Source organism: Alligator mississippiensis, chromosome 4, assembly GCF_030867095.1.
Source record: "Alligator mississippiensis isolate rAllMis1 chromosome 4, rAllMis1, whole genome shotgun sequence".
NCBI lineage: Eukaryota > Metazoa > Chordata > Crocodylia > Alligatoridae > Alligator > Alligator mississippiensis.
The window spans coordinates 15,474,635-15,502,241 of NC_081827.1; the positions used below are offsets into that span (position 1 = coordinate 15,474,635).

The 27,607-nt window shown below is 44.8% G+C and overlaps 1 protein-coding gene across 4 annotated transcripts; it reads left to right on the forward strand.

Moving 5' to 3' along the window:
* The first annotated feature begins 49 nt into the window (after positions 1–49).
* HSPA14 (heat shock protein family A (Hsp70) member 14) lies at positions 50–20,477 on the forward strand. 4 transcript variants are annotated; one of them, XM_006263585.3, is made up of 14 exons: positions 50–152; positions 350–430; positions 521–603; positions 2,979–3,027; positions 5,013–5,106; positions 5,203–5,293; positions 8,553–8,657; positions 9,847–10,008; positions 11,224–11,379; positions 12,683–12,785; positions 14,477–14,692; positions 15,364–15,537; positions 17,583–17,653; positions 19,756–20,477. In XM_006263585.3, the coding sequence occupies exons 1-14, from the start codon at positions 96–98 to the stop codon at positions 19,832–19,834; spliced, it is 1,521 nt and encodes a 506-aa protein (XP_006263647.1). In that variant the 5' UTR covers positions 50–95; the 3' UTR covers positions 19,835–20,477. The 4 variants fall into 4 exon arrangements, with proteins under 4 accessions (XP_006263647.1, XP_019343085.1, XP_059581784.1 ...); XM_019487540.2 differs by having other exon boundaries at positions 81–185; XM_059725801.1 differs by lacking the exons at positions 50–152; positions 350–430 and adding an exon at positions 2,316–2,557 and having other exon boundaries at positions 519–603.
* The last annotated feature ends 7,130 nt before the right edge of the window (positions 20,478–27,607 follow it).

Here is a 27,607-nt window from a genome sequence, read left to right on the forward strand (position 1 = left end):
GCGGCGCTTCCCAAGGTTTGGTTGAAGGGGAGTTGAGCTTTGATTGGCTGCGCGCGGTGCATGCTGGGGCGGGTGCGTGCGCGCCTGGCGGGATCATGGCGGCCATCGGGGTGCACCTGGGCTGCACCTGCGCCTGCGCCGCCGTCTATAAGGTGGGGGGCGGCCTGGGGCCTGCATTGCCCCTGGTGCGTGGGTGTCCTGGCTGGGCCCCCTCCTAGTCGTGGTTGTCCTGACGGGACCCCGCTGCCTGGAGGGGGCGGTGCTGCTGCTGGGCCCAGCCCAGGTCTCCTAGCAGCCACCCAGGGAGGGTTTTCCCCTGACTTCCCCTCAGCTGCTCTTTCTGTCCTAGGACGGCCGCGCCGACGTGGTGGCCAACGACGCCGGCGACCGAGTCACCCCTGCCGTCGTCGCTTACTCGGAAAGCGAAGAGGTACGCGTTCTTGCCGGGGTCGCTTGCCGGAGGAGGGGGGCGGTCGGCGTCCGTGCCGTCGTGCCGTTACCCGTTCTCTTCTCTTTTCAGGTGGTGGGTTTGGCAGCCAAGCAAAGCAGAGTAAGGAATATCTCCAATACGGTGGTGAAAGTCAAACAGATCCTGGGGCGAAGGTAAGGGAACGGGCACGACAGGAAGTAACCTGGTTGGCTGGGGGAGTGTATGCAGCAGGGGTGTTGAACATAAAGGCTGAGGAGTCCCGCCACCCGGTGCTGATCAGACCCACGTGGGTCGTGGTGTGCACCCTTCGCACGGGGCTGTCCATGGCCCTCCTCCGGCAGACTGCATCTGGCCACCGCTCCAGGCTCGTGCTGTGCGTGTCGCGGGTCCCAGAGTGGCCGGAGCGGGCGCTCCGTGCAGGGCAGTCCGACCAGGACAGAAACAGAGCTGCAGGTAGTGGCTGGACTGTGCCCCACGCAGCACTTGCTCTGGAGCACATGTTGCATGCTCCAGCTAGTCTGGGACCTGTGCCACACGCAATACATGCGACTTCAGTTCTGGACTGACTAGAACAGCTACTGTGTGTAAGTCATCCTGGAGCAGCCAGGGCAAGCGCTATGTGGGATGTAGTCCAGCTAGGGCGGTTACCGCATGTAGCATTGCTGCTGCTCCAGCAAGACTGCACTGCACACTGTGCCCATCCACTGGCTCCAGGATCTGCACTGTGCAGGTTCCCAGGCTGATTGGAACAGCTGCTGAATCGCATATGCTGGGGGAAGGAGAAGGTGAGGGGTTCAGCCTCATGCCATTCATCCAGCCTCAGGTGCTGGATGAGTTTGACACCTCTGATATATACAGTGTGTATTATGCCAAAGGAATGGGAATGGCAGCTTTTATACAAAGTGTGTTGATACATGTCTTAAAGCTACAGCTGATCTGCTAATGGTGTTTAGGTTTTAGCTGTAGAAGAAAAATCAAAATTGGATGGTTACCTAAAGGGTTCCATAACTTCCAAAATCATGGCCGGCAGTCATGTTCCTTTTCTGTAATAAATTGTGGAGTAAAAAACTGAATAAGTAGGGAACCAGATAGTGTGCAAATTTGTGTTGTTTGTTTCAACAGAGTTGTAATTTTTGTATCTTGTAACATGTACTGAATATTAGTGGTTTTGCTGTATTTCTCCACGGTTGTCTCATTAGCATACCCCTTTATTTTACATTTAAAAAAAACTCATCAAGGCTAAATTGTGTTGCAGTACACTTGCTGATAGAGCATTAATTACCTTGAAATTTAAATAAATTACAGTGGTAAAAAATAAAATGGCAAAAGAGAAATTGCAACGTGAATAGTGTTCTTGTGTTTGTCATTTCAAATGAGCAAGCTGATGTTAAAAGTTGATGGTGTAAATCCTTGTAACAACAATTCTTTTTCATCAGAGAGGTTATGACAAACTTTTAGGCAACTTGCGGAACATTAACACTTCTTTTTTAACCAGTTTAATTTTGGTAATAATTGTTTTCTCTCTCTCTGTCTCATCTTTTGGGTGCAACAATTCTATCAGTTAAAATTTTGAGCTTCCTTCCCTTTCTTAAGATACCATTTCTGTTTTATTGTTGCAGTGGATACAACTATAATGAATGTGATATGACACCAAAGTAAAAAGGTCACTTAGGATGTATGGGGGGAAACTACTAATCATGACTTTTTTTAGTCATAAAGATAACTTTGGGTAAAACAAGTGTGGGTGTGTTTTTTTGCTTTTTTTTTTTTTCCCCCACAATGTGCTTGTTCAAAAAAGTTTTTAAAGACTTGTCCCTGTCATTTTGAGTTAGATGACTTCCTAAGGTCCTTTCCAACCCTAACTTTCTATGATTCTAATTCAAAGCAGGACCATCCCAGCCAAAGCTTGGTCTAGCCAGGTCTTAAAATCCCCCAAGGATGGAGCTTCCACCACGTCTCTGGGTAACCTGTTCCAGTGCTTCACCACCCTTCTACTGAGAGAAGTCATCTTAAAGTCTACCTAAATTTCCTTTGCTGCAACTTGAGCCCATTGCTTCTTGTTTTGTCATCTCTCACCACTGAAAACAGTTCATCTCAGCTCCATCCTGTTTTTAAACCCCTCTTCAGGTAGTTGAAGGCTGCTATTAAATCCCTTCTGTCTCTATAAGCCCAGTTCCCTCAGTCTTTCCTCAGAAGTCATGTCCCCTAGTCCCCTCACCATTTTGTCACCCTCCACTGGACTCTCTGATTTGTCCACATCCTTTCTGTAGTGGGAGGCCCAAAACTGGACACATTACTCCAGATGTGGCTTCACCAATGCTGACTAGAGGAAATAATAACTTCCCTTAAGGTGTAAGGGACAGAACGACTGTCTTACGGTGCACTGATTAGTCACGGCAACGGTATTTGACTGACATACAGTAAAGTAGTCAGTGTTCTTTGTAGACCACATGGTCTGAAACTGTAAATGCTTATTAACAAGATTAGGAATGTACATAATGTTAACTATGTGGTCACTTTTTTTGCTAACTTTTATTTGCCTTCACAGCTCTGGTGACCCCCAAGCTGAAAAATACATTACAGAAAGCAAATGCTCAGTGAGTATGATCCATTTCCCCCCTGTCCCTCCTCTTTTTTTTTTTTTTTCCTTACAGAGTTCTTTTCAGTGTCTTTCATGCTTCATTGCATTGTGATTTTAATGATCAGTTTCTTATGACTATGGATCTACCTAAGTCATGCCAGAAGTGCACTGTACAGTGGCTCCTTCTAATCCTCCTCTTTTTGGCCCCGTGCTCCACCCTCCCCATTGCAGATTGGCCAAGGGACCCTGGCAGCCCTGCTACTTGCTCCTGATCGGCCAGGAGGCAAAAACCACAGTTTTAAATTTCCTGTGGCTTGTCTCCTGCTGCTGAATGGCTGAGGGGCCCCAGTGGCCCTACCACTTGCTGCTCTTTTGCTGGGAGGCAAAAACTGTGACATATTTAAAACTGCAGTTTTGCTTTGCAGCCCATCAAGAGTAAGTGGTACAGGGCCACCAGGGTCCTTCAGCCAGTCAGCAATGTGGTGGGGGGAAGGAAGCAGTGTGGTGAAAAGAGGAAAATTTAAAGGAGTTGCTGCGCAGTGCACTTCCAGCGTGATTTAGGTAGATCCCTACTTAAAACAGACTAACACTGTGGGACCCTGTCTGGTATGGGCTTCTCTTGTTATAAGATTTTTTTTTTTTTTTTTTTTTGGCACGGGGGGACGGGGTTCTCCATGTACTGCTGAAGTGTGTGTACGTGTGCAGTGTTTAAACCATTCAAAAGAGGTGGTTTATACCTAATATGCTTTGAACATCTCTTTGGAAAAGTTTGTTGCACCCAGAATGTCTCTAGGGGCTCTTCTCTTTTACTTCTTCAGATAAAATAATTCAAAGCAAGTTCCTCCAAACTATGTACCAGTTTCTCTGTGTCTATTTAGTGCCGTACTAACTTTATACTAACACAGCTTAACTACCTCTTGTGGCGTGCCAGTGGGGGTGCTCCTGTATTGAGCCACCCACTTCACTGTGCCCAACCACCTTCTAGGCTCTTGAGTGCCTCCCCTGGGGGTGCTTCACGTCTGACCGACCCCCTTCCTGGAGCACACCCACTAGCCTGGGGGTAGAGCTGTCACCACCCAGGGACGGGCTTGATTCTGGCTCTGCACCCCCTGGGAAACACAGGCCTAGTAGCCCTCAAGGGTATTTGACTCATTTCAAGAATTTGGGGTGCTTCCCTCAGTCAGAAGCACAAGTAGTGGTCTCTCTTAGTCAGCTGAACCAAGGGGACCCCAGGGCATAATCTAGACCTACTCCCAGTAAATTTCCCACACTAGGTATAAAGGAGAACTTTATTGGTTACAAGGAGTAGGGTTGGAAAAGGGTACAGAGTTGAGTAGCATCAGCGAAATCCCATAGAGCAAACTGGCATGGCTGGGTAGCCTTTGATCATGCATCTGAGTTACTGCAAGCTATATATCTAGTTGGATCTCAGGTAGCTTATTCACAAATATCATCCAGAGGCAGGTAGAGATTCCCTCTGGAGGCAGGCAGTTCCTTGATCATGAGTCTTGAGACAGAGCAAGGTTTCAGATGGTCCAGCTCCTGTCTCTGTCTCTGTCTGAATGAGTTTTCCTCATGGCTGCTGCCCCTTCCTCCTGGGCAGTCCTTAACTTATCTAGCCCTTATGACCTCATTTATCTGGTCCAATGGAGGCCAGCAGCTGTTGGCTGTCAGCTCGTGGAACAAGTCAGGCTGGGAGACCCTCAGTATTGCCAGAAAGTGAAATTCATATTGCTATGGATTTCAGGCTCTTTTTTGCGTATTGTATGCTATGGGCTACTTGATGCAAGCATAAGTAACACAAAACAACACTGCTGATAAACCCAATGGTCAAGAAAAAGTTTTAGTTTTTGAGCATTTGTATTATTCAAGATGAAGACTACCATGAAAAATTATTCTGTTCTGGGAATAGAAACTGAATTAGACTTTTAAATGTCAATTTTCCTTCATTATAAACACCATGAGTGACATGTCACATACTTGTGTTGATTTTTATTTTAGGTGACTGAGAAGAATGGAAAACTCCAGTATGAAATGGATAACAAACTTGTTAGCCCTGAAGAAGTTGCAAAACTAATTTTCAGTAAAATGAAAGGTATGTAGTGGGTAACACTTTCTTTAAAATTGTTATGGGTTTAATATTACCAAGGTATCTTCTTAATCAATGTTTTTTGTTTGTTCTTATGGACAGAAACTGCTCAGTCTGCTTTGGGTTCGGATGTCAATGATGTTGTGATCACTGTACCATTTGACTTTGGAGAGAACCAGAAAAATGCTCTTGGGTAAGAGGAAAAAGGTTCTGGTTTGGGTTTTAAATTGTGATGATAACCAAGAACGGTATCCTATCTTGACTGAAACAGAGCAGGGAAATTTTCCACCAACTTAAATAGGATTGTTAGGAATCCATCTCTGGCTAAGTGAATGGGAGGCACATCACTGATTTCAGTACGGACAAGAAGTTACAAGTTTTACCATCTTCTGGCCTTTCTTTTTGAAACTACGTGGTCTTGGTTTGTTCCTACTGTATCAAAGCTCGCCATCCCAATTTGTACTAGCTGCACTCTCTTAGGGTGCCTATACACATGCTCTGATGTGTTCTAATTAGAATGAGAATGTGGCGCATACTCGATTTAATCAAGTCTGCTCCGCATTCTAATTAGAACACTTGAACATCGCTGCAACCTCACTTGTGGGTTAAAAATTGCTGCTGCAGCACTTAAAAGCTCATTGAATGAGCTGTAGTTTGTGTCCCAGTGCTGTACACGGGGGGCTTAATGCACATGATACAGTAAAATTTTGATTGGAGTGGCTCTCTGGAACCACTCTAATTAAAATGCTGCCTTAACCGCCAAGCACATGTATAGGCACCTGTAGAGGTGAACTTTTTAAAAAAAACCAAAAATCAAGTCATGGATTTGAAGATCAAACTCTTTCAGTCTTGTATTACTGGAGACCAGTCCTCCTAGATTTGGTTTCAGGCATACTGACTGGACGGTACCTGGGAGCTTGTCCATTTAGGCAGAAGCATTGGGTTTAAAGCACTGCATGTTAGAATTATAGAAAACTAGGATTGGAAGGGACCTCAGGAGGTCACTTAGTCCAACCCCCTACTCAAAGCAGGACCATCCCCAACTAGATCATTACAGGCAAAGCTCTGTCTTAGCTAGGTCTTAAAAACCTCCAAGGATGGAGAGTCCATAGCCTCTCTGGGTAACCTGCTGCAGTGTTTTACAACCCTCCTAGTGAGAGAGTTCTTTCTAATATCTAACTTAAACTTACCTTGCCGCAACTTGTTGCTCCTTGTTCTGTCATTCATTTGCCACCACTGAGAACAATCCAGCTCCATCCTCTGCTGGACTCTCTCCAATTTTCCACATCCTTTCTGTAGTGGGGGGGGCCCAAAACAGAACATAGTACTCCGGATGGGATCTCACCAGTGGTGAATAGAGGAGAATAATCACTTACCTTGACCTGCTTGCAACACTTCTACCAGTGCAGCCCAGTATACTGTTAGCCTTCTTGGCAACAAGGACACACTTGTTGGCTCATTCAGCTTATTGTCCACTGTAACCCCCATGTCCTCTTCTGCAGAGCTGCTTCCCCTCTAGTCAACCCCCAGCCTGTACTGGTGCATGGGATTGTTCCATCCTAAGTGCAGGACTTGGCTCTTGTCCTTGAGCCTCACGAGGTTTCTCATGGTCCAGTCCTCCAATTTGTCTAGGTCACACTGAATCCTAGTTCTACCCCCTAGCCTGTCTACTACCCCCCACCCCCACTTTTGGTCATCTACAAACTTTGCTGAGGGTGCACTCTATGCCATCTTTCAGGTTATTGATGAAGGCATTGGCCAAAACCAGCCCCAGAACCAAACCCTTGGGCACTCCCCTTGATACCTACTGCCAACTAGGTATTGAGCTATTGATTACTATCCTCTGAGCCCGATGATCCAGACAGTATTTTCTGTCCACCTTACACTCCATTCATCCAGCCCATGCTTTCTTAGCTTGCCTGCAAGAATGCTGTGGGAGACAATATCAAAAGCCTTGCTAAAATCAAGGTATACCACATCCACTGGTCTCCTTGCATCCCCAGAGCCAGGCACCTCATCATAGACGGCAATCCGGTTGGTCAGGCATGCGTTGCCCTTGGTGAATCCATGCTGACTGTTCCTAATCACTTTCTTCTCCAAGTGCTTAGACATGGGTTCCTTGAGGATCTGCTCCATGACTTTTCCAGGGACTGAGGTGAGTCTGACTAGTCTGTAGTTTCTTGGATCCTCCTTTCTCCCTTTCTTAAATATGGGCATTACATTTGACCTTTTTTCCAATCATCCGGGACCTGTCCTGATCATAATGAGTTTTCAAAGATGATGGCCAGTGGCTCTGCAGACATCAGCCAACTTCCTCAGAATCCTCAGGTGCATCCCATGTGGCCCTATAGACTTGTATATGTCCAGCTTTTCTACATAGTCCCTAACCTGTTCTTTCTCTGTTGTTGGCTGCTCCCCTCCTCCCCAAACTGTGCTGCCAGGTACAGTAGTCTAGGAGCTGACCTTACGTGTGAAGACTGAGGTGAAAAAGGCACTGAGCATTTGAGCCTTTTCTGCATCCTCTGTCACGAGGTTGCCTCCCCGATTCAGTAAGGGACCCACACTTTCCCTGGTCTTCCTCTTGTTCCTGACTGACTTGTAGAAACACTTCTTGCTCCCCTTCACATCCCTTTCTGGCCTTCCTGACTTCATCCCTGTATGTCCCAGCAATATTCCTATGCTCCTCCCTAGTTGTTTCTCTAAGTTTCCACTTCTTAAAAGCTTCCTTTCTGTGATTTAGCTTACTGAAGAGTTCCCTGCTAAGCCAAACTGGTCTTCTGCCATACTTGCTAGTCTTTCTACATAGGGATGTTTATTCCTGCACTCTCGGTAAGGCTTCTTTAAAGTACGGGCTGCTTGCTCCCCCATCTCAAGGCACGCTACGCCCTAGCCTTCTGGGCAGCAGCTGGCTGGGGCGCAGGCTGCCTCAGTGCAGGGTCTCTAGTGTGCAGGGTCAGGGGAACTGGCAGTCCTGGGCTGCTTGCTGTCCCATCTCTGTGTTGCTCCCTGGCGGGCTGGAGCACGGGGTGCCTCAGTGTGGGGGCTGCCTATTGGCTAGCCCTGCACTGAGGTACCCTGTGCCCCAGCCATTCTCCACTGCAGCACGTGGGACAATGTGTCCTGCTGCAAAGCACACAAGTAGGAGTGTGCATCACAGCACAAAGTAGCGGCACAAATTTGTGCCACTACTATGCATGCTGCTGCAAACACATGCCCCTGCTTATGTGAATGTAGCCAACAATATGTGCAACTGAGTCAGAGGACCTAGTTGAAAAATCTGTGTGGTACAAATTGCTGTGTTCCTTAATTAGGATAAATCATTTTTGGGCAGCTGTCTTAAACATGATGTTTGAGTTGGTACTACATGCTAGTGGGGCTTCCTTGGTGCTACATAGGATACCAAGTAAAATTAAACGCAAACCTTTAACCAACTTTGATGTCCCTTACCACAGGGAAGCAGCTGGGGCAGCTGGCTTTAATGTTTTGAGATTAATTCATGAACCATCTGCAGCTCTCCTGGCTTATGGAATTGGACAAGATTCACCCACTGGGAAAAGGTAAAAACCTAATTCTGTAACTAGTTACCTCTTTTTAATGCATTGCCGCTAAGTATTCTGTAGCTTTGATTTAAGTAATAGCGATGCATAATTATAACATTTGTTGTGACAAATAATAAGGAAAACCCAGTGGAGCACAATTTGCAAGTTGCACACCACTGGAAACTAAAAATTTGTAGTCTCAAAATATTTTTGCTATCCATGCTACACTGAATAAGGAGATAAGACAAAACAGTCTGAGTTGGGCTCTACTGTAGCCTTGACTTGCCAGACATAGAGCAGTACTGATCTAAGCTGCATCTAAGTCTCAACAGGTGTGTAAAGCCTTATGTTACCTAAACATTCAAGGGTGCAGACAGAAGTGACAATTTTTGCCTGATCTGGCCACAAAGCCGTTTTATAGCTGTGGCCAAACACAAGTCCATGGCTGCAGACAGATTAAAAAATGGCTGATAAGGTGAAAATCTGGCCCCTCAATGCATGAGGTACCGAATAAAGATGTTTCAAAATGTAGAATCTTTTTTTGTAACTTGTGTTTGCAGAGCTCCCAGCCTGTCACTGTTTTCAGAATGGGATGCGGGGAGCGAAAGGGAGCAGTGAGTTCAGTCTGCGGGGTTTTCACCCCACCCTTCAGCACCAACTGGGGAGAACCAGGAACAAGCTTCCTCTGCTCCACCACCACTCTTCCCGTGCGTGCGTGCATTCCCTCCCCCCCCCCCCCTCCCCCCAGCTCCCATTCTGAAAACAGCAAGCACTGGTTGTTCCTGTGGGAACCTGGCTGCAGGCTCCCAGCCCACAGCTAGATTCCCCCTCCCCTGGGACCAGCAGTGAATTTATTTGGTCCAGGGTAATGTTGTAACTCAGAACAATTTTTTTGCAAAGCGTTCTGAGTTACAGCTGAGAGCTGCGCTTCTGTCTGCACCCCAAGTACTGTGCAGAGCTTTACAAATAGTAAAGGCTGCCCATGAGGCAGCAAGGTGTCTCTCTTGGCTGTCTGGTTGAGGCCTGTAACCTTAATTATAGCATTAGTTAAACATAGAATGTACTTGGCTTGACAACAGCAGGCAGCTGCTCTTAAATGTGCTGTCAGAACCTACTTTTATGTTTCTAAGTATAATTGTAAAGAAAGTATTAAGTAATGTACATGTTCAGCTTAATTATCTGGCTTAAAATTTCTTTTGCATGGCAGTAATGTGTTGGTTTACAAGCTTGGAGGAACATCACTTTCTATCACGGTCATAGAAGTGAATAGTGGAATATATCGTGTTCTTGCCACAAACACAGATGATAGTATAGGAGGTGTATGTTTCACAGAAGCTTTAGCCCAACATCTAGCATCTGAATTTCAGAGGTAAGTGCTGGATACTCTGCAGGTACAGATACATGTAAGTTTCTATTGCTGTTGGAACTGGAACAGTTTGGGGTTTTTTCTTTTACTTTACTTTACAGACTGGATTATTTGCTTTATGGTCTGAAACCAGCCAACTTATTCTGCCAGGTCCTGCAAGGTAAACACGATTGGAATGCGCTCTTAGTTAAACCTAAGAACAGTGGTCACAAGCCTACAGATCTTGGGTTTTGAGTGTTAGTCATTTTGAGTTGAACTGAAGTTTGAAAGACCAGTCCAGTACAGCTCAACTGGTTTATTGATTTAAGACTCAATAATAAAATAATCAGTGACATTAAAATAGGCTTTATCAATCCTTGGTGTGTTGCACCAGTGGTGCTTAACTCATTCAGGCATGTAGACCAGAGGACGTAGTGCACGGGCATTGATCTGCAGGCTGAATGTTTGGCAGTGGCGAAGCAGTAGCAACATGGATTGCTCTGACTTCTGAAGCCACAGCAGTTAACACTGCCAACTCTCATCCTGCTGCCAGAGGTCTCTTCTAGACCAGCAGATGGTGGGCTAGATTTTGCTCACCCTTGTTTTGTGCAGTTTAAATGGAGCAAGCAAATATAATGTAACAGTCTTTCCCCCCCTGCCTTTTCTCCTCCCATTTTCTTTTCTGTTAGCATACTTCTTAGAGAATATAATCCTGTGAAAGTGATTTGTTTGCTTTTTGATGAGCACACTGCACAAAACAAAAAGGGAAGGGAGCATGGGATTATACTGATAATGTATAATTCTGCTCATTCTTACTGATCATTCTTTGACACCTGAAAAGTAACAAACGTGTAAGATGTCCAGTTTTCTTGGGGAAGAGCAGAAACCTTTACTAAGCAATAGTTAAGAATAGTCTAAACTGAAGTTCAAAAAAAAAAAAAATTAACTACCCCTTGACATAAAACAGTATAGGAATTTGCTCAGTATGCTTACCCATTGACCAGCAAAGGCTGAGCACCATTCAAATAATAGATTAACTTTTTGTCCTTTTTTTATTTGAATTTGAAGCGGACTTCTAATTTGTAAATTTTGAATAATACCCTATTGTATTGCATGCCATCTAAAATACCTTTATTGCAGACCAGGGAGACCAACTGTTCAGTTCTGATTTTCAGAAAGCAATAATATTGAGTAGACTTTCCCAGTCATTCTAAATGAAGAATCTTATTTTTGATACAGGGGTTACAAACATGACATCAGAGAAAATCCAAGAGCCATGATGAAGTTAATGAACAGTGCTGATATTGCAAAGCACTCATTGTCAACTCTGGGAAGTGCAAACTGTTTTGTAGACTCGCTGTATGATGGTTTGGATTTTGATTGTAATGTGTCCAGGTACGGCTACTTCTTTAGGAATTGTTTCTGTTTGTTTATTTGCTTGGGTTTTTGTATGTTAGAATCTTCCTTTATTTTTAGGGTAGCTTTTCACTTGACAGTTTGGAGAGAGACATAATTTCAGGGGGACACAGTGTATTACGATTAAAATCTACATCCCTGCAACAACATTCAGCAGTTCTAGCAATGCAAGTGGTTCCATTGTCTTCAGTAGGATTGCTATCAATGAGTCAAGTAGGCACTGGCACAGTATTGTAGCACTTTGCCAGAGAGAGAAGTGAAATTAAAAGAAATACAAAAGGTATGGGGATGCTGTCTGTGGAATCGAGGGGATCTCACCAGCTCTCGCTGCTGTAGAGCAAGTTCTAAAATTCCTATTAGGTGTTATCTTTTAACCCTGTTCAGTCTTTCACTTGCTCCTATGTCATGGGAGTTGGGTAAATCCTTGAAGTTCCCTCCTTTCTAGCTGTGAAGTGGGGTAGAAGTCTTCCATTTCTTCACTCCCCAATTGTATGGTCTGGGATGAAGGTGATCTCTTCGCTTCTCTGCTGCTTCCCAGAGCCTTTCCTTTTCTACTAATCTGGCCACCTTTCTGGACTCTACCCTAGATTATCAGTAGCTCTAGTGAAAATAAAGGAGAGGAGGTTCTCAGCATTTGCTTCCATGGTTCAGCCTGCTGCTGTTCCTTCATGCCAAAGCAAAACTGTGTTAGCTGCCTGCACACTAGGGAATACACCACAGCATGGCTTACAGTCGATTCACTTTGGACGTCTGTGATCTATTGATGTGAACTAGAACTTTCTTCAGAAATTTCCTTTGCATTTATTGGGCCAATCTTCCCATTCAGATTGGATTGGGTGGTTTTGCCTACTGGTTTTAGCTTCACAATCTTGTTTGCTCCTGAGCATAAAGTAAGAGGCTGGTTAAGGACCCTGAATTCTCTAATCAACACTCGCCCACAGAGATGAACAAATTCATTTTAGTCTTTGCAAGAGGCTCCAGGTTAAAACTAAAATTAGATACTGATGTTACACCTTTTGACGTAAGATGCGTCTTGCCTATTAATTTGTTGCCATGTCTTGTACGTGGAAAATGGTTCTTTTTATGTAAGCCGTCAAGACTAAGTATGAGCACCAAGTAATTTTCAGAAAAATAAATATTTTCTGTCTGCCAGGGTATTGGGACTCCTAGTTTCCCCAGGCATTGATAGTGGCCATTCTGTAGATTAGACTTTTTTATTTTGACCACTCAATCTTTTGAAGGACAAAAGGTAAATTTGTTCACTTCATTTCTTTTCTAACAGGGCCAGGTTTGAACTTATTTGTTCTCCGCTTTTTAATAAATGCATAGAAGCCATTAAAAAACTTCTGCAACAAGTTCGGTTAACTGCAGATGACATTAATAAGGTAACATTTGATTTTTATTTTTTTTTCTTCATAGATGCCCTATAACTTTGTTGTAAGAGTGCCTGAAGAATGTATTCACAAAGACTTTGCCAAGCAGCTCCCATCTGCTGTTAATTACTTGAGCTGGAAATATCTTAAGCACTTTCTGGTTACTACACACTGTTTTTATAAATGATGTAGGCTTAATCTCCTCTGTACATTTCTAACTCCATTGGTGTCAAAGAATGTTGTGTTCACATCAAGGAAAAATTAATCTCCTGAGCAACATTTTTTTAGATTTAAAAGCAGACGTCTGGAGTCTTAAGTTTATCTGAAGCTTGCTTGTGCTTTTATATAGCATTTCAGGAACAATGAAGTGATCTATTCAAGGAGATCAAACTCAATTTTTTTGGCGTTAAAATTAAGTCTAGATCCTAGTCTAGGCATACTATCTCTTATTAAAATATTTTCATAGATTTTGATTTTGAACCTACCTTGCAATGAAATTAACTTATAGCTAGTGATTTCCTTAAAAAAAATTAACACTGTACCTCAAAATACTCAGAAACCTGGGCTTGTTCTAACTTTTGCTGAGGCTAGTGACATATTCCCACTGTCTTCAGGCATTGGAGTGGGCTCTGGCTTGGGGTTTCCAAGTTAAGGCCTTTCTTGGATTTGAGCAAGTCATTTCTGCCTCACCTCCCTTGTTAAACAGTTATAAGTTACTTTAAATACAAAATTACCAGAATTTTAAGTAAAGTGCTTGAAAGCTGTGGAGTGGTGAGTAAAGTGTCATGTATTAATGATTTCTGTAATTTGAACTTAAAAATAAGCAGTCACATTTTATCACATTTGCCAGAATCCATAATCAAACTGTCCTTTTACCTGCATGATCCAAGCTGTTATAGCAATGCTGCAGAATACTGTAAGCTAATGAGTCAGACACTTATCCAGTACTGATAATGACTTGATGCTATTTTAGAATCCATAGTCAGTATTATACATGATCTCTGTGTAGTTGCTTATATTAAGAGAGCAAAGAGACATTTGAAACCAAGGCTTGCACTGACAACCAGCAGAAATTCTCAGTGCAGTGAGGGTTGATCCTGAAGAGGACGTGTAGGCAACTTGCACATCAAGAGATTCTGTGATGCACTCAGTTTAAACTAAGCTACAGTAGAGCCAGGATGAGTGCAATCATGAGTCCTTCATTTAAAAAAAAAAAAATCTGGAATAAAAAGAAATTGTGAGAAATCAGGAAACCATAACGCAAAAATTTGAATTGTAAACTTAGAAGTTAAATTTGACATGTAAGAAGAATGGCTAGATAATATTAAATATACTGTGTGTGCTTTGCACCGGAACTCCTGATCTCTGTGTTAATGGAAATGGCTACTTATGAATTGCATTCATTTTGAAGTTGGGTTAATCTGACTACTGCGTATGTAAGCGGTGTGTTTGTGTATTTTCTGAGGTTTCTTGAGCAGATAAGATTGTTCCTTGAGAAAGGACTTCATGCTTGCCAGCTGTTTTCTTTTCTCCTTCTCAGTCAAATAGTAACATTTGAGAAGCCAGGCAAAAATAATGTTTTTGCACACTTAGTAATTACTGTTAGCATTGTCATGATCCTATGTTGTTAAATATCAGTGTAATTCTCTGTCCAACACTTTTGTAGAACTATAAGAAGTGAATTAAGAACTAATCTTTTCTAGGTAGTTCTGTGTGGTGGGTCTGCTCGAATCCCAAAGCTCCAACACCTGATTAAAGACCTTTTCCCAACTGTGGAATTGCTGAATTCGATTCCTCCAGATGAGGTCATTCCCATCGGAGCAGCCATAGAAGCGGGAATCCTGTTAGGGAGAGAGAACCTCTTGTTAGAGGATGAAGCACTGTCTATGGAATGTTCTGCCAAAGATATTCTTGTGAAGGTAAGACTAAAAATTATTTGACTTTCAGCTCCAGTAGTAATAAAGTATCTCTTGGGGCCAATTTATTGATGTGAGTAGTGTTCTTCAACGCTAGCTGATTTGCTAGCAGGTTGTGATGTCATTGAACTTAGGACATTATCTGTAGCCTGTCTTTAAAAACAATGGAATCACTTCCATTGTCTTCAGGACCAGCTTCCAAGGCCACTGACTACAGTACAGTAGCTAGACTGGTTTTTTGTACTTGCAGTATATCCTATACTTCAAATGCAATGCTGTAGATATTGCAGTGACAGCAAATATTACAGTTTAGCTAAATTTCTTCTTGATTTTTTTTTTAATTTATTTTTCTTTCTTAGAGAGCTACTATATAAATACTGTCCTTTTTTTAATTAAAAAAAAAAAAAAGTGACAGCCCAATTTGAGCAGATAGGGCAAAATGGCACCTTGAGAAGTAACTCAGAGATGCATCAGCCTTTTGTAAGCGATGGCTGACTAAGTCAGCTTTTTCCTACTTGCACCTCTCCAAATGAATTGGTCTCTGAAGTTCCACCCTGCCCTGCCTTCCTTTGAATTTCAGACTAACATGGGTCAGTATAAACTATAATCTTTGAAACTGAATCTCTTTCCTAAAGTGCAGTGATTGGCGCGCACACTTACTCTTTCTTTCTTAGGGAGTAGATGAGTCGGGGTCTGACACATTCACAGTACTGTTTCCATCGGGGACCCCATTGCCAGCACGAAGGCAGCACACACTACAAGCCCCAGGAAGCAATTCCTCTGTATGCCTCGAACTGTACGAGTCTATAGGGAAATGCCTTGCAAAAGAGGAGGACAAATTTGCACAGGTGAGAGCATGTACAGTGAGTTCATTTCAAATTCTAGATGTGAACTATTTGGAAATTCAGTAAATGGACAGAATACCTTTTATTGTTTTGTGCATTATATTAGGTTCTACAGAAATCTCTGAAAATTGCCTCTGAATACCTTCCCATAAACATATCACTAAAGTTTGAAGAAGAAGAATCGTAAAAATGGAATAAACCTTTCAGCTAGCACCCTTCTCACCTTGAATCCCCAGATTTTATTTTGTATATATGTATGAATCCCCAAATTATTGTAAATTTATTCATGTAGCTGGACTGGAAACAGTCCTGTCTAGGCTGGCAATTTAGTGCATTAGAAGTGAGAACTTCAGGTAGGAGTATTGATGCCAGTAGTGTACAGAATGCCACAGTGCCTTGTTAAAGTCCATGTAGTCTAGATAGGATCTTAATATGACAAACCACTGTAATATACATGGTACTCGGTCCATAAAGTCTATTTGATAGTCACTGGTTAAGGAGGAGATGGAAGGCAACCTTCTATGAACAACATGGATGTGCTTCAGAGGGAGGTATGACCAGATCTTATGCAACCACATGGAGAATTGCTCCGTGATGGAAAATGTGCCACCCCCAAAAAATAGCTCCTTCCAAAGGAACTTCTGCACACTACTGATAGTTTGTCGTCTGAAGTTTCCATTCCCTTTTAGCAAGAGATAAAGGGTTGCAACAAGCTAGGCATGGAAAGAGAGCTTGGTCCCAAGGAAATAAACATGTTCAGCTCCCAGTGAGGTTAGTGGCAGCAGTTGTAGGTGTTCTGTTCACTTACAGGATAGATGGACTTGCATTATCAACCTGTTTTACAGCCCTCCATATATTTAAATTACCAATAACAAGTTCTGAAAAGAGGACCATTCAATTTACCTGCTGTATCTACAACTTCCAGATTATTTTTGCAAAATGGTATTCCTATGGGAAGAAGACTGAAATCCTGAAAATCAGTGGGCGTATTTAGACAAAACATTTTACTGTGAAGCTGCCTAATTCGCTCTGCAGTAAATGTCTCAGTGTTTACATGTGTGGCCCTATTAGGCCACAGTAAATAGAAATACCATCCAGCTGCACTGTCTTTTTTACTTCACAGCCACACAGCTAGCCCCACACTGAAGCATCCTCATGCCCCAGCCAGACCCTCCACAGCACGTTGAGCCAGGTCCAGGCATCCCTGGGCTGGCAGGCCGACCCCTGGTACCCCCGGCCAGTGGAGGCTGCTCCAACCCAACTCGGTGTGCTGCGGTCCTGGGTGCATGTTTAAACAGCACATCCGGGAGCAATAAACTCCAGTGTTTATCACACCAAGTTTACTGCTGCACCTTAATTGCATGTGTAGACGTGCCCAGGGATTACTATTGGAGGGGTGACCTGGCAGAATTTCAGCCTTTTGTAACGAGCAGCAAAATAAGCAAAGACGCAGTTAAGAACGGAGAACTTCAGTGCAGACTTCTAGAACTCTAATGCTCATTCTGTTTTGTGTGCACATAATGGCCACAGCCCGATGAGCGCAGATGTATGGTATGTGGCACCACAGACCCATCTGGGCCACCACCACACTGCACACTCGGGCATTCCATGCGCTACTACCTTGCAGTGCAGGGGGGGAGGAGGATTGAGATCCCGGGGGCAAAAACACCTGTGCCTTAAAGAGGGGTGGCACATGTGGCAGTGCGCATTGCCCAAAACCAGAGCCTGGCCTGCCACTGGAGATATGCTCCAGCTGCCAGCCAGGCTCCCAGCTGCAGGAGTGCCATGCTGCAGCTCCCTGAGGTCTCCAGGACCCCAGGTAGGGCTGCTGGGGCCAGCACAGTTGCTGGCCCCAGTTTCCTCTCCCCCACTCAGAGTAACCTACAGCACACCAGAGGGCGCATGGCATGGGCATTCCCCGGGGACAAGGAGCAGCAGCACAAGGTGTGCCACTGCTTCTTGTCTCCAGGGAAGCAAACATTGGCCGTGTCCGCATGAGTGCAGATATGTTGTTTTGATTGTTTCAATTTATGCTTCTTTCTAAACAGATCGTGCTTCAGGATTTAGATAAAAAGGAGGATGGGCTGCATGACATATTGACTGTTCTTACTATGAAAAGGTACCCAAAATATTTATCTCTTTTAATTTGCTGTCTTTGACTAGTTACACTTGAGATGCATCTCTCTCTTCTTGTGAAAAGTCACTGAAAATGGATGTATATAACTTTCTGTAATAGAAGTAGCATTGTTTCATTATTGAAAGCGTTGCCTTACAATGGTGATGACTTTCTGGGACTTGCAGGGGGAGGGGTTTTTCCCTGAATGTCAAGTTCCTTTTTCACAAATACTAGTAAAATTCTGGCTAGAGAAGTTGCAAGTCAGAGTCAAATAATTATGTTTTTAATGCCAAGTCAGAAATATGGGTCTTAATTTCACTTACAGAGAGATCTTATCTTTTGCTTGCCAGTGGGATGCAGCAATTAAAGAATCACAGTTTATGAATATTTTATTTGAAAAAGAAAGAAAAGCAGTTTTTTAAAAGCCATTGTTCACTCCTTGATCATGTTCCATTTGTGATCCATCCCTCTCGCTCCGTCCTATCGCTCTCGCCCTATCCCTCTCGCTCCGTCCTATCGCTTTCGCCCTATCCCTCTCGCTCCTGCCCTCTCGCTCTTGCTCCCGTCCTATCGCTCTATCTCTGTGAAGAGCTTTCAACAGATTACACCTTATGAGAGTCATTCCAGGGCAATGATAAACATCTCTGCTCTAAGTAATCAGCAAAAGTCCTGTTCTAAAGTATCCTCTGTTATAGCTCTTGACAGCTAAAGGAATTTAAGTATGGTGAATCTGTGAAACTATAAAAAGTCGTTAACCCAGATACTAAAAAACCCATTCAAGACTACTTGACCAGCAGGTTTAAGATGCACAGATTAACAAATATTAAAGATCTTGAATTCAGACTAAATCCTACTGAATGTTACTAAAGCAACCTTTATGCCTCTTCCTTAGGAGTTACAGTGCAGTGAACAGTCTAGTGTTGGAGTACTTTAGTTTAGTTTAGCTGTTAACAAAAGATATGATTAAATATTATGTCTCGGCAGTGCTTTTGAAGGCTTCTATCTTATAATGATGAAATTTGTCACCTGTCAGCAGCAGTGCTAGACTGGAAGGGTTGTTGCATCTGGATGTTTTATAGTTTCTTAATTCTCAGCTATCTTACTACTGCTGGTGTTTTCTTGGAGAAGATGAGATGAACTGAGAGTACTAGTAGCTTATTTCAGAGAGACCCTTTTTCTAGCCATAACTTTATTCAGAGGCTGACTACTCAACCATTGGTGGCTGACACCTTTTATAATAAGGCTGACTCAACAACTTTTATGGGATAATGTTGGTAGGATCACGTGTTTGTAAATTAAGTTTTCATGTGTGCATTAATCTTTTCATTAATCTTTTTATGATAATATTGCTTCAGACTTCTATGGGAAATGCTTAGAGGATCTTTATTTTTTGCCTCCTTTTTTAGTTGTCAGGGTTTTAAGAGAAGTAGAAACAGAAGTAGCTGGAATATTTTGCAACTGGTTTCTATACAAAAGTTGTTCCTCTTTTTAAAATGGCTATTTTACTTAAAGAATCATCAAAGAAGATACTGTCTCTTGTATAATCCTTTTGGAGGATAAGACTTTCTGAATTTAAGGAATCATTGTCAACTTAGTGCAAATATTTTATAGATTGGAGGTTAGATTTATTAATCTCCCCTGTTCTAAAAGAGCAGTATCTTTGCATTCCTTTAATACAGGAGGAGGTAGTGGTCTCTTTAAAACTGTACACCTTTCTTACAAACTGATTAGAGTTTTAAAATATATATCTTTGGTGACTTCACCCAAAATCTCCATTTTTAAAAACTCTAAACTAAACACTTAGGCAAAAATCAAAAGAATTAAAAATGTTGATAGCTCAGACTTCTACTATGTTTTATTTTGAACTGTATTCCAGACTATATTACCATATCTACAGGTGACAAATAAATATTCATGGGCAAAGACAGGAAAATTTGCAAGAGCGAATTTAACTTTTATTGATTTAAAGCAATTTTTCATCGATATTTAAGCATCCCCTCTTCCTTTACAGAAGTGTCTTTTAATTCTGTTTTTATTAGTAAAACTTTCACATAAGTCACTTTTTTTTTTAAAGATTCTTTTCAGTGTATTTTTCTTCTCCTTAGGGATGGGTCCTTGCACATTACATGCACAGATCAAGACACAGGAAAGTGTGAAGTCATCACTGTTGAAGTGGCATCCTAGTCCTATTTAAAAGGAGTTTCTTTGTCTTGTCTGGTTTTGGCTGGTTTGTCATTTTCCCCTCCCTCCCCAAAACTGTCTTTATTTTAAAGATTCTTTTTAATGAGCTGTCAGGCTGGAATAAATTGCAGTAAAACTTTTTACCACCAAATCTATTTTCTAAATAAAAATATTGTATAGAAGGTTACCCTAACTCTTCAGACAATGGAGAGTCAAATAGTTACTGATTGAATGCTCAAAAAAGGGATGGAGAAATCCCAGAGAGCAAACCATTAAATTTATTCAGTAATAAGGTTTATTACCCAGTAGGACCCAAAATACAGAAAGAATCCCCCTCAAGTCAAGTGACCTGTTAAGGGTTCTAGTCGCCTGTGTGTCTAATTTAAAAAAATGTTACATCTGTTTGGAGCTGTAGTCAACGCTGGTAGCTTTTAAACAACCAAAAACAAACCAATTCTCTGCTGGGGTGGGTATTTACAATGTATATCGAACTGTATGGAGCATTAGTCTTAAAATGGCTACCTGTTGGAATTGGGGTTCTGATGTAGATCAAACACATTTGGGTTATTATGTGAAACATGTCTGTTAAGCACTTGTGTGCTGCTTTACTTAAGTAATGGTAATAAACTATGTTTTCTTTTTCATATATACACTTTTTTTAATAAAAAATTTGTGTGTGTGTGTGTGTGTGTGTGTGTGTGTGTGTGTGCAGCCAAAGCACAGGGTGGGGAATGGAGAAACCTGCCAGGGAGCCATTGCAGAGCAGCCACAGTTTCAAAAAACAAAAAAAACCCCAGCATCCAAAAAAAACCACTGCAAAAAAGCAGCACAGCATACATGGCAGCAGCATGCACCACCAGAAACGGAGCCTGGCTGCCCAGAGTCACGTGCTGGCTGCTGGCCAAGCTCCCTGTGGCCAAATCAGTGCCACTGCTGCCCTGGCAAGCCCCCAGGACTCCAGGTAATTCTGCTTAGGCTAGCACAGGTACACAGGGTAGTAGTCAGCAAACTGGATGAGTCTCAATAATTTTTCTTTGACATCTCAGATCCAGGCTCCAGGCAAGCAGCAGGCCCCTGACAACAGGTCAGGCTGGCCTCTGTCCACTGCAGAATGGAGTCGCCAGCCACCACCAACTATTGGCAGCAATGGTCTCAATCCTCCAAACCTTAGGGAGACCTGGCCTCACCTTGTCCATTGAGAGAATGTGCTCCTTCTCCTGTGCTGGCCTGGAGAACAGATATGGAGCCCCACCAACTGCTGCAGGTGGAGGTGAAGACTTCCACTTGCTGCCAGAGGTCACAAGCTTCCAGCTTCCACCTCCCTGTGTGTCTCTGTCCTCTTCCTTCTCCAGTGCTACCTCTGTCAGTCCTTCCACTACAGTCCTAGAGGCTTTCTCTAGTATCAGACTGACAAAGCCATGAGGACTTCAGAGCTTCACCGCCTTTTCCCGTAACTCTCTTACCTGCTTCTGGAGGGACACCGCCAGGAGGCACCACTCTGCCACCACTTTGCAGGCACCCTGCCTTGCTGCCTGTCACTGGAAGGAAAATGCAAGCTGCGGTCCCTGCAGCACCAAACCAGGACCTGAGAGGAAGCCTCAACTGCGAGCAGTCCTGCCTAGAGAGGCATGTCACAGGTGCAAGCAGAGGAAGAGCTGGCAGTGACAGTGGCTCTGGCGTTGCAACATCCTCCAGCCATTTCTTTGGGTCTCCTAAATCCACCACCTACATCTTCCTGCCCCTCTCTCCAAACAGACCTTCCTTAGCACACTCCCCCATAAGCTGGCCTGTTTTCTGCTCTTTGGTCCTGGAAGGTTTCCTTTGTGCTGCTAACCTGCCTCCTCTCACCAAGCCTGCAGTGACAGACCGGGGGAGAGAGTCTCCAGGCAAACTCCCTAGCAAACTTCCTACTCGCTCTGCTTGCTAAACAGACCAGTGCCCTCTTGAGTCAGAATAACTAGAGATAGTGAGAGGGGCAGCAGCCCCTGGGCGCCAGTGTGGTGGGGGGAGAATAGTACTTCTCTAAGAGTCTTTGCCACAGCAGCCACCGGGGAGCCTGGCAGGCCCAGCCCCATGCAAAGTAGTGGATGGGGAAGGGGGTGAGGGAGTGAGCAGAAAGGGGCTTCTTCTAGCCTTCCTGCCCAAGAAGTCTTTGCCCTGGGAGGCCCAGCACCCCAAGCCCAAGCTGCTACAGGAGCAGCAGCAGCTGCCACCAGCAGAGAGCTGGTGCAGGCAAGACTGCTCCCTGCCGCTGGTGGCTGGTATCATCCCCCTCCACTGCAGCAGGACTCTGATGGAGCTTGCTCCATCTCTACCTCCAGTTGAAGCACAGCTCTAGGAGGGCCCCCTCAGTCAAGGCCTTACTCCCACATCCCAGCTATGTCTCCTGCCACAGCCTGCTAGTTCCTTAGTGGTGGGGGTCCTGGGAGACAGCCTTCCTTGGTGGGGTGAGGTACAGCCCCTGGCCTTCCCCTGGGCCCACTAGTCTGAGCTGGGCTCCTCTAGGGTTGCCAACCCTGCATACATTTATGGATGATAGGTTAAGAAGAAGTTGTAAAAAGTAATTAAAAACATTTGCCTTGAAAGTTAGTAAAAGTGGTTCCATGTCTGCATCAAAATTACAGGGGGCTTCCAAACCAGCTGCCCTCCCAGCAACCCTGCTCCACCCTGGCCTTTCCTTAGGCTTACCTGTAGCCTTTCAGCTGGGCTTCCCCCAGCCCCTGGCCTTCCTCCAGGCTCACTGTCCAGACAGGTTCTTCCCCCAGGTCTAATCAGTCTTCTGTCCTTGTCTCTCTGGGCCATCCAGGTCCAGCCCCCTCCCCTGGGAGCTTCGTTCCCTTTCACTGTTGGATCCCCTCTTACATCCCTGCCAGTGCAGGGCCTCCCTGCTCTGGCTGTTGCTGGTCCACTCCAGGGTGGCGGGGAGCTGGGATGCTGCTGCTCACAGGAGGAAACCCATGGCTGTGCAAGTAACCAAATAGACACTATTAAGTCTTGTCTGTAAGTCTCTCCCCTTGTCTGTAAAGTCAGTAAATGTAATTTTTAAGCCCAGGGTGGGCAATACTGCTCCCCTCAGCCTTTCCTTAAGCTTACTTAAAGGTGTCCAGCTAGATTTCCTCCAGCCTCTGGCCTTTCTCCAGGCCCACTGTCCCAAGTGGCTTCCTCCCAGCTCTGGTCCTTGCCCCAGGCATACTCTGTCTTCTGCCTGTGTACCTGGGCTGTTCAGATCCAGCCTGCTCCCTGGGAACTTCTCTCCTTTTCACTGCTGCATCCTCTGGACCCCCTCCCTGCTGCCTCCCTCTTACATCCCTGCTAGTGCAGGACCTCCCCGCTCCGGCTGTCACTGGTCCACTCCAGGACACTGGGTGCGGGGCTGGGATGCTGCTGTGCACAGGAGGAAATCAGTGGTGCACAAGTAACCAAGTAGACACTTTTAAGTTTCCTCCTTGTCGGTCCACATTAGAGAAAACACACACTGTCAGACACCCCACCATAAAGGAAATATACTTTATTAGTAAATATAAATGCTAGAAATCTGAACAGGAAAAGATTGGCACAAGGATACAATGCAGTGTTCCCCAACAACTCCCTCCCTCTATTTTTCTTGCTGGGTCACAGCACAGTGTTGACAAGTCTGTGTGAGACTAAGCCTGTTTCCCAAGGCCAGACTGGTGTAGGGTTGAGGCTAGGGGAGACACAGTGAGATGATTCAAGTATTTTATTCATAGATTCATAGAAGTAGTGTCAGAAGGGACCTTGTAGATCTTCAAGTGCAACCCCCTGCCCTGGGCAGGAGAGAAAACCAGGCTCAAATGACCCCAGCCAGGTAATTGTCAAGCCTCCTCTGAAAGACCCCCAGGGTAGGAGCCATCACCACTTCCCTTGGAAGTTGGTTCCAGATCCTGGCTGCCCTAACTGTGAAGCAGTGTCTTCTGATGTCTAGTCTAAACCTACTCTCCAACAACTTATGACCATTATTCCTTGTTACCGGGGTGGGGGGTGCTGGGGGAACAAGGTCTCGCCCAAATCCTGTTGGTCCCCCCTAGTAAGTTTATAGACGACCACCAGGTCCCCCCTCAGCCTTCTCTTGTGAAGGCTGAACAGGTTCAGGTCCCGTAGCCTCTCTTCGTACGGCCTGCCCTGCTGTCTCCGGATCATGCGAGTGACCCTCCTCTGGACCCTCTCAATGCTGTCCACATCCCTCCTGAAGTGCGGCGCCCAGAACTGGACACAGTACTCCAGCTGCAGCCTGGCCAGTGTTGCGTAGAGGGGGAGGATCACCTCCTTGGCCCTGCGTGAGATTCATCTATGGATGCATGACCAGGTACAGTTAGCCCTACTGACTGTGACCTCGCGTTGTCGGCCCATGTTCATCTTGAAGTCAATAATGACTCCAAGATCTCTTTCTGCCACCGTGCTCTTGAGAGAGGAGTTTCCCAGCTTATAAGTGTGCTGCTGGTTCCCACTGCCCAAGTACAGCACCCTGCACTTGTCAGTATTGAAATCTATCCTATTTTCGTTAGCCCGCCCCTGTAACCTGTCCAAGTCCTGCTGTAATCTGTCCTTCCCTACTAGCATGCTCACCTCACCCCAAATCTTGGTATCATCAGCAAATTTAAACGGTGCTTTTGACCCCGTCGTCCAAGCCACTAATAAAGAAATTGAACAGTGCGGGGCCAAGGACTGAGTACTAGGGGACCCCACTGCCCACATCCCTCCAGGTCGAAAAAGACCCATCCACCACTACCCTCTGAATACGACCCTTCAGCCAATTTGCAAACCATCTGACTGTGTAGGAATCAATGCCACAGTCACCTAGTTTTTTGATGAGAATGGGGTGGTCGACAGAGTCAAAGGCCTTGCTGAAGTCCAGAAAGACTACATCCACCGCGACACCTGCATCCAATGATTTTGTGACCTGATCGGCCCTGGGACCCTCCAAGCCTAATCCCCCGGTGGTTCTTGGAAGGCATCTGTTAGACATGAAGTAGCACTGAGATGAAACAATCCCAGAGAGGAAACCTGCTGGTCTGCCCGAGTGAGCCATTGAGCTGCTCTGGGCACTGGCAGTGCCTGCAGGTCTGGAACTCAGATCTACGAACAAGTGCCACACAGCCAGAGCTGTTACACACCTCTCCCTCATACTTGTACAAACAGGTTCTCTGTGCATGGGGTAAGCACATGAAGTACCTCCCATCTCCCAGCCCCATCACCTAACCTGAACCAGAGCCACACTGAAACAGGGAAGGGGCAGCTGTGAGATCCCTTGGCCTGACAACAGCTTGCAGCTGTGAAACTGGCCCTCTCCACTCTTATTTCAGACAGGCTCTGCAAACCTTGGAATTCAAACTGGGAAGTTCAGTTCTAAGGCTGCAAATGCATCAGCAGCAACACCTGTATGTGCTTCAAGCTCAGGTAAGTGCATAGTTTTGTATCCTTCCCCCCCAGCCCTGAGCCTAGTTCTTTAATTAGGAGCATGCACACTGCCCTGTGGGGTAAGAGCCTGCACAGGGGCAGTGATCACAGAGCAGCTGGCACCCAAAAGCCCACCCCCCTCTCACATCCCTGCCATGTACTCAGTCTCTCACTCTGACAATGGAGGAAGACCCCAGGGATGAGGAAACAGGCACAGGGGAGCCTCATCTATAATTGTAGCACCCACAAAAGGTTGAAAACCTGGGGTGGGAAAGGCTGGGGGGAGCAGTATTGCCCACCCTGGACTTAAAAATGACATTTACTGACTTTACAGACAAGGGGGAAGACTTACAGACAAGACTTCATGGCGTCTACTTGGTTACTTGCACAGCCACTGGGTTTCCTCCTGTGAGCAGCAGCATCCCAGCTCCCCCCCACCCTGGAGTGGACCAGCAACAGCCAGAGCGGGGAGGCCCTGCACTGGCAGGGATGTAAAAGGGGACCCAACAGTGAAAGGGAAAGAAGCGCCCAGGGGAGGGGGCTGGACCTGGATGGCCCAGAGAGACAAGGGCAGAAGACTGCGTAGACCTGGGAGGGGGACTAGAGCTGGGAGGAACTTGCCTGGGAGAGTCCTGGAGAAAGGCCAGGGGCTGGACGAAGGCCAGCCTACAAGTAGGCCTGAGGCAGCGATCTCTTTCACCCTAAAAAGGTGAAAATCACTTTTTGGAACTAAAGGGCACCCCATGATCTACTGCAACCCCATGTCTCACAGATAAACTTTAATAGTTTTAATGCATATTAGATGAAATAATCTATATTAGCTGTAATAAATGCATTTAATCAAATACATAGATTTAGTACAACACACCATATAAAAGTATTTCTAATATATAAAATTTGTATATAAAGCAAATGTTATAGCATCGCTAATGCAACGTCTAAAGCAAATGTTATAGTATTGAATATGTAGAATATATATGTAGTCATTGCTATAACATTTGTATTATATAAAACCTGAAAAGTTACAATATTTCTATCATCCTATTTAGTCTTGCTCCTGCTTTATAGTGTGGTATTTATAGATGTTATATGTTTACAAAAAGTTAAAGTTATAGTATTTCTATGAACTGCATTTCGTCAATCCATCCATTCCATGCTTCAAGGTCTCTGCTGGTCGCCAGGAAGGGCCAGGAAGGATAGACAATGAAAGAATATTTTCCTGGAGTATGAGAGATCCCCAGTTTCCCTAGAACGTGAGCGGTCAGCAAAGCTGTGCCACAGCTCCTGGGAGTGCTGAGAAACCCTCCACACATCTGGCTGATGGGTTTCACCCACATGCTCAGGCTCAAACCAATCACTCTTTGGGGCAGGACAACACTTCCCCCAGGGCAGATTTGCAAGGATCGTTGTTTTAAGTCTTTATGTTTGCCTTCATCTGTAGTGTGTGGGGCAGGGTCCCCTTCCAAAGATGCCCTGGGCATATTTTACCTGAGTAGATATGCACCTTTATAGAATAAATAATTTAGATTGCATATGTATATGTATAATGTAACACAAGCTTTTGTGAACCCAAGTTCAATTCATCAGATGCTGAAATGAATGTGGGTTCATGAAAGCTTCTGCTCCCCTATATATTCTATATATATAAAAGCCTTAGTCTGTCTGACTGTTCACACTTTATTCACACTCTGACTGGTTGTCTCAGCAGGGACCCCCAGGGACTTCAGGTCCCCAAGCTCATCCACAGCCAGGCAGGTGCTTTTGCTCACAATGAGCTTGGCCCCTGCTGCCCCCTCGTAGACCTGTGTGTGCCACAGGGCTCTCTCTACAGCACACTTATTCTGCCACAGGATGTTCGGGTCATCCGTGTAGGCCAGGACCTTGGTCTCTTCCTTGCTCCCTCCGGGGATCTGGACTCCGCACAGCCCAGGGTCCTGTCTGATGCGCTGGCCAGGGGTTTAATGAGAAATCCAGAGCAGCCTACAGGCTAAAAGGGAAGTGAGAAATCCAGAGCAGTCTATGAGGTGGTAATATAGAAAATGTGACATAAGCATAGCAACAGTATAAACCAATCAACATTATCCACGGCACAGACAAGTCTGCACATGTCTTCAACTTGTTACTAGAGAAAAAAAAAAGTTTAAACCAGTCTGTAACAGCAAGGTCATGACCTGGCTACATGGCTCGCTCACAAACAAAATGACAGACTGGAACCATTTTGTTTTTCCCCTTCAATAGAATTCTTCATAAGACGTCGAGGGGGTAAGGTAACTAGTAGGGTGAAAGTGCTAGACTTTAGGAAAGCTGATTTCAATGAACTCAGGCGATTAGTCAAGGACGCACTGCAGAGTAGGAGTTTGG

What these genes read in the sequence shown, in the direction of transcription:
- HSPA14 (XM_019487540.2), top strand. Translation starts at nt 96, where the DNA reads ATGGCGGCCATCGGGGTGCACCTGGGCTGCACCTGCGCCTGCGCCGCC. An exon ending in CTTACTCGGAAAGCGAAGAG is followed by an intron (nt 431 to 520) that starts GTACGCGTTCTT and finishes TTCTCTTTTCAG; the next exon opens with GTGGTGGGTTTGGCAGCCAA. An exon ending in AGGAGGACAAATTTGCACAG is followed by an intron (nt 15,538 to 17,582) that starts GTGAGAGCATGT and finishes CTTTCTAAACAG; the next exon opens with ATCGTGCTTCAGGATTTAGA.